A 10,432-nucleotide genomic window follows, 5' to 3' on the forward strand; every position below is an offset into this window, starting at 1 on the left:
TCGCGATGTGATCAACTATTATGAATCGTTTATAATCAATATGGACTTCGTCCGGATGGATTACGACGGGGCGTTTCAGTTGGTATCAGAGCGGAGGTCTTAGTGAACCAGGTCTGCATTAGTGTGACTTACTGATAGTCGTTAGGAGGCATTAATGAGTCTGGACTTCGACCGTGTCTGCATGTTAAAAGTTTTGCTTATCATTTTTGCCGGAAATCATCAGCTTATCATCTTTAGGAAATTACCTGCTTATCATTCTTATTCTAGACACATCTTACTGCAATGATTGCATGAATAGTGTATAGAAAAAATTCATATCTAAGGACATATACTAATCCATATCTTAGCCTATCTGTCACTGTAGACTGTATCTGACACGTTTCCTTAATTTTCTCCGTAATTCACGGGATCTTTGGAAGTATGTATAGATATTCTATATATAATTAGAATATCATTCGATATTCGAAAATCATTTCATATCAAAACCCTTTAATTGATCGTGAGAGATGGATCCTACACCTAGCTTGGATTCCATTAGTTCTGGAAGTGATTTTGAGATGTATATTGAAGCGGACTCTGAAGTCAATGAACCAGAAGTACCTCAACCATTTAGTTATTTTTCTTTCTGGAGGAGATGGGGGTGGGTCCGAGACTTACTCACTCGATGGAGAAATGAAGAAGGCGAGCCCTACCGCGAACCAAACTTACCTCCTAACAGCGGAGAAAACGATGTACTTACCGGTGAACCTATGCGCAATACTGTATTCACCCTTCTTGCTAAAGTTTTCCACCTCGAAGGTCGCGTTACTGTAATCTCAGAAAATATTCAATCTCTACTTTCGAATACCAATCGAAGGGGAATATTAGAAGAAGTTAGGGAACTTCGAATTGATAATCAAGATCTATCGAATCAGATGAGTGGGTGGATAGAAATGATAGAAGGTAGGATAGAAACCCTGACAAGAATGGTGCGTGAGTTACAAGCTATACTTACTACACCAACATCATCACCAACCTCGGCACCAACAACACTTGTAGCACTGACAGTAATAGTACCACCATCAGCAGCACCAGCAGCATAACCAGTACCAACCACAACAACATCATCACACGTCTCAACCTCGCAGTCTATATCTCAAGCATAATCATCGTTCTACGAATCGTTCTACATAAACTATCTTCGTCCTTCATGGCGATTATATAATCTCTAATGTTTTAGAGATTATGTACTCTAGTTCTAGCCGTAAATCTGATGAGTTTAATATCACATTGACTCATTAAATCCATGATTACATCTGAAGAAAATATATATGTATATATGTTTTCATAAAGATAGTAATTAAAAGTTTTATTGTACAAACTGTTAATGGTGAAAATATTTTAACGGGTAGGTAATACCCGAGGAATATTTAGATTTCACATTAATAAGTTACATTGTGCGTTCTTCGAATCTGATTCAACAGTCTTTTACTATCCTACTTACATCCATCGATATATAAATCTGCTCACCACAGAATAACCATATTCATCCAATTTCATATTTGGATTTTGATTTATCAGAATCCAACAAGTGGCATAATGAAGAAAACATTGGACAAAATAAAATTTATTAGAAACAAACAAACTAACTATGAGAAATTTTGTTAAGAATCCACGCTAACTGTTCCTAGCTAATTGTTCCTAGCTAACTGATTACATTTTTATTTATCGCAGTTTATTTATCGCAATTTAATTATCGCAATTTTAGTTATCGTCATTTAATTTCTGTTATTTACTTTACGCATTTTATTTATCGTCATTTAAATTCTATATTTATTTTACGCACTTTAAATATCGGGACACGTATACAAGGTTTTGACATATCATATCGACGCATATATATATATATATATATATATATATATATATATATATATATATATATATATATATATATATATATATATATATATATATATATTATTTGGAATAACCATAGACACTCTATATGCAGTAATGATCGAGTTCTCTATACAGGGTTGAGGTTGATTCTACAATAATATATATAGTTTGAGTTATGATCGAGTCTGAGACATGTACACGGGTCACGATACGTATTGATTAATTCGAATATTATATATTTAACTATATATGAATTATTAAATTGTTAACTGTGGACTATCAACTGAGGACTACCAACATTGGACAATTAAAATGAATTAAAATATTGATTATAACATATGAAACTAAACAATTCTTCAAGTTTGCCACTTGATTTTATCTTAAACCTCATTTGTATCTTGACGATTACAATCTACGTTCAAACCTTTCATGATTCTTGAAAACACTTCAGTCGAGAAGACGAATCAACCGCACTTCATCTACATAAGAAGAGATTGATACATATAGTTATGCACTTGAAAACACTCGGAACCTATGTAAACGTTTAAACATAGCTGTGTTAATTCTTTTAGTGTTATTATTACCCAAAATAACTTTGCAATCTCTTTCCAAATTAGCCAATTTTGTCACAGCTCCAGCAAGTCAACTTCGACTTTTCGTTCGAAACAACCTTATTATAACCTTGATATATATGCGTGCTCTTTTATTGTTACCAGGGAATCTTTTATATTCCACCATATTACCAGCAGATGTACCAATTACCTCATCGCTCCTTGGTTTAAATCCCTTCAACAAATCACTATATTTATATATTGAAGTCTCATCATGTACTCATCCGCATCTTTTAACAAGAATTGCCATACGAATCATCGGGAATTAGCAATCAGTATTTTGAAATCTCGCAGCATGCCTATGCCAACAGTTATCTGTGCACATATAACATCTATCATCTGGACTTACATGCTTGAATGTGAATTTTCTGAAAAACACCCCGAACTGCGAACTAGTCATTGAAATGCTGATGAAGCAGCAAAAATCGTAAAACGACAATAATCGTCGGAAGTTTTATGATAAAGAATAGTATGTTGGAAAAGCTCAGAAAGGTTGGAACTGAAAAACGGATTGAGCAAACCACGAAGGAGACCAAAGACAAATTCAAGGACCATACCCTATATTCAAAGAATCCAGGTAATTCTGGATCCGATGAAACCTTCAACGAATATCTTGCTCCGTACTCATGTTAAAACCTTGCGTAAAATCTTTCTTCATCAATCATCGAACTTAGAAATCCCAAAATATCATCATAAATATCTTCGATATTTCTGAGGATATTTTCATAACTCTTCTTGTCCGAAATTAGTTATCTCTTCGTGCTATCCGTATTACATCATAAAGGAAACCATTTTAGTTTCTAAATATCTTTAAAATTCGAGTTTAAATTATGAATGACTTTTGGAGTAGTGTTGGAAATTGATGCATGAGTTAGTATAATATAATGACACTTGATCAACGTGATTATATTACAGTAAGTCATGCTGAGTTTCTAATGAAACATGATGATTCACAGATTATAACGTCATCATGTGTCATGTTACACGACTCTTGCATTTTATCTGATATATAAACATATCAAGAACATATTTTCTTGATAGTTCTATCTTTCCCGGATATTATGGTAATTTGACGAATCAAGATCATGCTATTACCATTTCTTTCTTAGAACATTAACTATGTTTACTTCAAAATTCATATCTATGAATTCTGGATCGTTGCTCGCTTTACTAGAGGACGAGAGGAAAATAAAAAGGCAAAGAGATCCAAAATATAAGAGAAAATATAAAGCCCAATGACAACACCGAAACTACAAACCCTGGATATCAGTACGTATAGCAATATAAAGACACGGGAGGATTATAAATACAATAATCCCTAGAGCATAATAGAAATAAACAGATTCTTCAGGTGGGAGTTGGAAAAGAAGAACGATCATTACGATAGTTAGAATAAGAACAAGGATCAGAACAGGGTTAAGCATTTTCATAAACCTTTTGAATTTGGGAATTGAGTATAGAAGTGGTGAAAAATAATGGAACGGAAGAGCTTAATTTATAATGGAAATATCAGACAGTGTGATCGAAGCAGATCACATTATTTAATAGAGAGATCTTAATTTCCTTATTTGCCGAAGAATCAGATCTTATAGATTCCAAGATTTTCTTTTAAATCCCTTGAATTCCGGAATTCAACCATGACTAGTGAAAAGTTATGATGAAACTTGTCTATCTCATTTTACTATTTAGTTATAACTTCATTCGTACGCTTTGAGTGATCAAATCGTTTTATCTATATTATTCAATAATGATAAAACTCTATTCGTCATGAAAACATTCTTATTGTTAGTTATGACGACCCCACTCAAATTTTGGGACGAAATTTCTTTAACGGGTAGGTACTGTGATGACCCAGAAATTTCCGACCAAATTTAAACCTGAATCTTATTTGATTTAGATACGATAAGCAAAGTCTGTAATGTTGAGTCTCAAAAACTTTTGAACGTTGTTCATATAATAATATATACCTTTGATGATTCCCGATGATTCACGAATAATTGTGTGTAAATAAATATGTAAATATAAATGTAAGTATATATATAATAATAATTGAAAAGAATAAAATATAATATAAACAATAAAGTTAAATATGTAAAATAAGATATAAAATAATTAAGCTGATTTCTATATATGTATATAGGACTTTTTATATATAGCTGATATTGTATGTATATTGTGAATGTCGGTTACCAGGTGTTCAATCCATATGAATGATTTTTGTCTCCATGTGTGGGACGTATATTTATGAGAACCGGAAATGAAAATCTTGTGGTCTATTAAAATGATGAAATGAAATGATTACTATAAACTGATGAACTCACCAACCTTTTGGTTGACACTTGAAAGCATGTTTATTCTCAGGTTTGAAAGAAATTTTCCGCTGTTCATTCGCTCATTTTAAGGATATTACTTGGAGTCATTCATGACATATTTCAAAAGACATTGCATTCGAGTCGTTGAAGTTCATTAGAGATTATTATTAAGTAAATGACGAATTAGGTCATTTATAGTTGGATATTATGAAATGGTATGCATACCTGTCAACTTTCGATGAAATGAAAGTTTGTCTGTTAAAAACAAATGTAATGTTTGTAAAATGTATCATTTAGAGGTCAAGTACCTCGCGATGTAATCAACTATTATGAATCGTTTATAATCAATATGGACTTCGTCCGGATGGATTAGGACGGGGCGTTTCACCATAAAGTGTTAACAACTTCAACATGACAAACTAATGTAGTACTTCCTCTGTCCCATTCTAAGAGTGCTCCACAATGGTTGGGTCTTGAAACCCGCCCAGGCTAGCCCTCTCGAGGACACCATTAGGAGCAACTAGTCTAGGGGTTAGTTTAGGTCCCTTAGCCCTTCTTCTCGTGCTTCTTTGAAATATTTGTGGACGGATGGATGTACCATTAGCATTAAAGCTTATAAACTCTTTAATTAAATAATATAAGTGAGTCCCAATTTATTTGAGGGGATATGTCATTGTTGCAAGTGTTTAGTCCAAGGTTATTCCTAGGAAGGAAGTAGTGATGTGACCCTGATGTGGCAGCTAGTTCTGGGGAGGAAGTATGTCTTCATTGGGAGCACTCTAAGAGTTCTCTTACTTTTTCACACAGTTTTAAGAAATTCTACTAACTTTATTCTCCACCAATAAAAAATCTTCTCTCTCTAGATTAACCCTTTTTGATTTGTTAATGCCAAGTGGACACTTAAAATGGGACATCCCAAAATGGAAATGTGGATAGTTAAGGTGGGACGGAGGGGTAGCTAAGTCCACCGAGGCAATCCTTAGGAAAAGATGCGTTTATAATACGCCAAGTATTTATTGCGAAGCATCTAAGTTGAGCTAACTCAAAAACTTAGAAAAATAATATGCACAAGCTTTGTCATTTCGCCAGTACTTATAATATTATGTGGTCATCGAAGTAAGTATGTGCACCGCATTAGGCATTAAATGCGTTTTACACGCCAACTGGTTTTCACTTGTGCAAAAAGAAGTACACATCAATGTGTAGTGAACTTTATCATTTATTCATTAAAACTTTGATTACAGCATATGTAATGCATAATGCGTAACAGCATTGTTTTGATACAATATTTTCTTACAAGCAGTCTTCCATGAGGTAATAGTTTCCACAATATTCAAAATTTTTTATGCATAATCATGCTTCTTATGTTGCGCCTTGTTATACTAATATTTAAACGAAGGATTTTTTCCACTTTTAACTTTAGTTCTTTGAACTTGCGCAATCTTCGCAATGTTCCATAGTGATCTTTGATTAAACAGCTCCCGCGTTTTGGTTCTATTTGCACATGTGACCATGTTAACAGATTCTTTAGTTTCAATCGAAGTCGGCACATCAATTAAAACATGTACGGCATCCTTTTGAAAATATCCGCGCAATCCTTCCACAATGAGATGTAATTTGCACGTAAACTTTCCAACAAGTGATCTGTTGTTTCTTTCTGCAGCAAGCATTTTTCCAATAAAATGAATTGGCTTTTACGCCATTTCTTGCAGTGTTTTTGTCTTCTCATTCTTATTAAAAGTACTGCTAATTTGCTTTGAAACAATGCGGTTTGTCACAATCATGTGGCCCTTTATACCAACATTTTCCTGCGCAGTGATAGATGCACATATTGGTTCTGCTTCCGCAGAATTCATCGTTGCAGTCCCTTTACAAGTTGCGAATTTCACCATTCCATGTATCGTCGAAGAAATGACGCCAAGTTTGCACAGCGCAGTGTGTCCTAAAAGCACATTGAAGTGAGAAGTAGACCACATAACATACAAGTTTATCCAAGCTTGTCTTGTTAACTTCGCGTCTGTCTCATCAACAAGCTCAATGTTCAGCTCTAACTGACCCAAAGGCCACGTAAACTCTCTAGAAAAACCGGATAATGAAACTGCCATTGGTTTTAATTTTGCCTTGATGTCCTCTGGTAGTATGTGAAAACATTGCTCATACATCACATCCACACTGCTTCCCGTGTCCACATGCACTTTCATGATTAAAATTCCAGTATTCGCAATCTTACAGGATATAATAATAGGCACTTCTGATAATCCACAGTCTTGTACTGGCGGGAATGTTATTGGCGCGAACTGCCATTTTTCCAATGTTTTGTCAGCCTTTCTTTTATGCGCATTTTTATTTATGTGCACCATGTTTATTACTTGGATTTCCTGCAAGTTCTCCTTTTTGCCCACGATTTTTGCACCCAAATTTTTAACTGCATGAGCTTTTCGCTCTTGTTGCATAGTTGCGTCTGGTGTTCTTGGTGTGTTTGACAAATTAGGTGCAATCTGTGCATTTGTAGTGCTTGTTGTCTTATCAAGGCAATCAAGCTTTTCTTGCGTTGTTGCTTCAGCAATCAATTCAACAAAGTCGCGGCATCTATTCGTGTCATAACCATAATCATCATGAAAAACACAGAACTTTGATTTATCGTGCCTGTTGTTTTCAGGCAGCGGTGGCGGATCAGGGAAAGTCCTAGCAATACTCTCTTGCATTAAAATTTCTTTTGGCATTTTGGACAATGTTTGGATGATACTAAACGAATCATTGCTCCATTTCTTGGATGAATTGCGGTTGCGATTGTGGTATCCGTGATTGCCATTATCATCGTTATTTCGCTGTTGATCATTGCGCGCATATCCTCCATTGTTATTTTCCTCTGTTATCCTGATCCGCGATTATTATCACGATAACCGTCATTATTACCCTCGCGGTAGGAGTCATTATCATCTCGCCAATTCTTCTCTTTTCCCAAATTACACTTCTGCGTGATATTGATATCTTCTTCGAAGCGAATGTAATCATAAGTTTCTTGCATAACCTTCTGCGCAATCGTCGGACTAGCGTAGGATGCTTTTACGGATTAATAGCATGAACAAAGCCTGAAATGTTTTGGTCTTCATGCAAGTTGGGTATCTTTTGGCACTTATAAGTGTAGCGCGTGAGTAAACCGCCTAGTGTTTTCTTAAATCCTTGATTAATATCATGGCACTCAATATGCGTTTTCTTCTGTGGCAAGAGATTTTGGAATTGCATAAGAAACTTTTCGCGAAGATCAATGAAGCCAATGATGCTTCGCGCATTTAAGTTATGAAACCATTCCCATGCAAGTCCATGCAGAACCATAGGAAACACACGACAAGCGACTGGCTCTTCCCAATTATATGTACTCACAACGCCCTTAAACCCCTGAAGAAAATCTAGCGGATCAGTCAATCCTGAGTACACGCCCAAAGCTGCGGGCATAATTGGTGGCATTGTGATCGGATAATCTGAGATATGTGGTACAAATTGATCTGTTAATGAAGTAATCTCCGTCGCTTTTTTAGTGCGTTTTTCTTTACTATCGGCGTAATATTTTTCAATCATCTTCTGAATAACATCTGGCTATTTAAACTCGTGCTGCATTTCTTTTGGCGCAATTTTTCAAAACATATCTACGAGAAATAACTGTGCGTTTTCTTTTTCTACAGCTTGTGAAGTTTCACCCTCTTCCATATAGCGGGGAATCGGCGTTCCAGGCCTTTTACGCTTGAATCTTGTGACTTTCATAATTTCGGGATCATATTCTGAATTAACAGAATGTTTACGTTGAACTTTCGAATTTTTCGCTCTCTTCAAAATTAATACAGGCGATCCGAACGCATTGCGTTCACGCGTTTCGTTGTTTGAATCTTCGAAGTGATTTATCACTAATTGTTGTGCATGCGATAAGGTATCATTTAGCGACCATTCATAATTCTATGGCATGTGAAGATCAAGGCCTTTTTCTTTAAGTAATTGTCTTGCCTCTAGGGGCATTATTACTCGCTTCACAGTTTTTATTGTAGCTTTTTTTTCTGCATTTTTGTTAGCAACAATTGCAGTGCCTTTGGCTGCTGGATTTTTATCCGCATTTCCTTGTGAGCTTATTAAAGCAGACTTTGATCGAATTTCTTCCGTGGTATGTTCTTCGCGAGTAGCAGCAATTTGTTGAGGATTGCGTCGTGCTGCAGTTATCCTTTCAGTTACAGCGTTTAGCTGTGTCTCTTCATTAGGAACAGTATTTCCAGATGATTTAGCAAGAAATTCTTTCGTTTGCTTGCTTAATTCAGGATTCGCCTGAAAATCAAACATCGCCGGATTTCTAAAATCATATCCGTCTGTAGTGATATTACTTTTCTTCTTATTATACGTTGTCATTTTAACTTGATATCTTTCGTCAGATATGAAGACCTGAAATTTACAAACAAAAACACGATCAGAATTGAATTTCGAATCTAATCATTCGATTTCGCGAGAGTAAATTTTTCGAATTCAATTCTAATTCGAGTTCCACGGATGGCGCCAATTGATCAATCCTAGATTAGATCAATCAAGGATTGAGTGCAATGAGGGTGAAATGGGGTGTTGATATTCTTTATGTGACCTTATGATCGTCTTTCACTAACATCGAGTGATCAATCACCATGTCCTGGTATAACGACCCTCATTTTTCCATTCTATATTTTTCCATATTAAATGCCCAATAATATAATTAAACTTAATAATTAAACTTTAATCGATAATTGTTAAGCGTTAAGAATTATAATATATACTAATTAACTTTGTACATTAATTGACAAGTTAATAAAAGATAAAATAATGAGTAAATAAACTTTTGGGAACAAATAAATAACTTTAAAACTTGTACACTTAAAGTAATTAAACTTGGATAATTAAGGAACCATTTAAGTTAAATTAAAGTACAAGAACTAAAGTGAAAAAGTTAAATCCTAATTCCCTAAAACCCTAGCCGATTTTTAAAGGGTAAAATTACCCTTTTGCCCCTCAAATTTTCAGCCCAAGCATCCCCCATAACCCCCTCTTCTAGCCAACTTGTTCCCAAAGTAATTGCTAATTAAACCCTAATTCTAGAATCCTTCTAACACTCCTATAAATAGAGGCCTAAGCTAACCCATTCTATGTACCAAATCACAATTATAACCCTCTCAAAATCTCTCTCCCCCCTCTCCCTATTTTCGGCTCCCAAAACCGAAATCACCACCCCCACCATCGAAATCATCATCAATCTTCAAGGGATTTCCAAGTGATCTTCAAGTGTTCTTCGTATTCTTCGTAGATCTTAAAGGTGTTCTTCAAATCTTCAAGGTGTTGATTATCGTCTTCAAGTGTTCATCAACTTTTCTTGTTAATCTTCATCCATCTTCATCAAGGTAACAAACCCTAGATCCAAAAATCTTAAAGTTTACTTTCAATTCATGTTATAATCATAATCGTATTCATACTAGTTCATATACATATATATTGTTCATGTAAAAAATAAAATAAAAAATATATATATATACATATACATATACTTACGGTATATAAAAAAAAGAATTTTATGTTTGATCTTTGGAAACCTAAAACCTAATAAAGATTATGTTAAGGTGGTTA

General features: G+C 34.8%; 1 protein-coding gene across 1 annotated transcript; it reads right to left on the minus strand.

Moving 5' to 3' along the window:
* Positions 1 to 6,498: 6,498 nt before the first annotated feature.
* On the minus strand, positions 6,499 to 8,383 carry LOC139860076 (uncharacterized). The gene is made up of 2 exons (XM_071848848.1): positions 7,875 to 8,383; positions 6,499 to 7,681 (listed from the first exon to the last, which is right to left on the minus strand). Exons 1-2 carry the CDS (start codon positions 8,381 to 8,383, stop codon positions 6,499 to 6,501), a joined length of 1,692 nt encoding a protein of 563 aa, XP_071704949.1.
* Between the last annotated feature and the right edge of the window lie 2,049 nt (positions 8,384 to 10,432).

Source organism: Rutidosis leptorrhynchoides, chromosome 7 (genome assembly GCF_046630445.1).
Source record: "Rutidosis leptorrhynchoides isolate AG116_Rl617_1_P2 chromosome 7, CSIRO_AGI_Rlap_v1, whole genome shotgun sequence".
Lineage (NCBI taxonomy): Eukaryota > Viridiplantae > Streptophyta > Magnoliopsida > Asterales > Asteraceae > Rutidosis > Rutidosis leptorrhynchoides.

What these genes read in the sequence shown, in the direction of transcription:
- LOC139860076 (XM_071848848.1), bottom strand. Translation starts at nt 8,383, where the DNA reads ATGATTGAAAAATATTACGCCGATAGTAAAGAAAAACGCACTAAAAAA. An exon ending in TTTGTTCATGCTATTAATCC is followed by an intron (nt 7,682 to 7,874) that starts GTAAAAGCATCC and finishes ATCGCGGATCAG; the next exon opens with GATAACAGAGGAAAATAACA.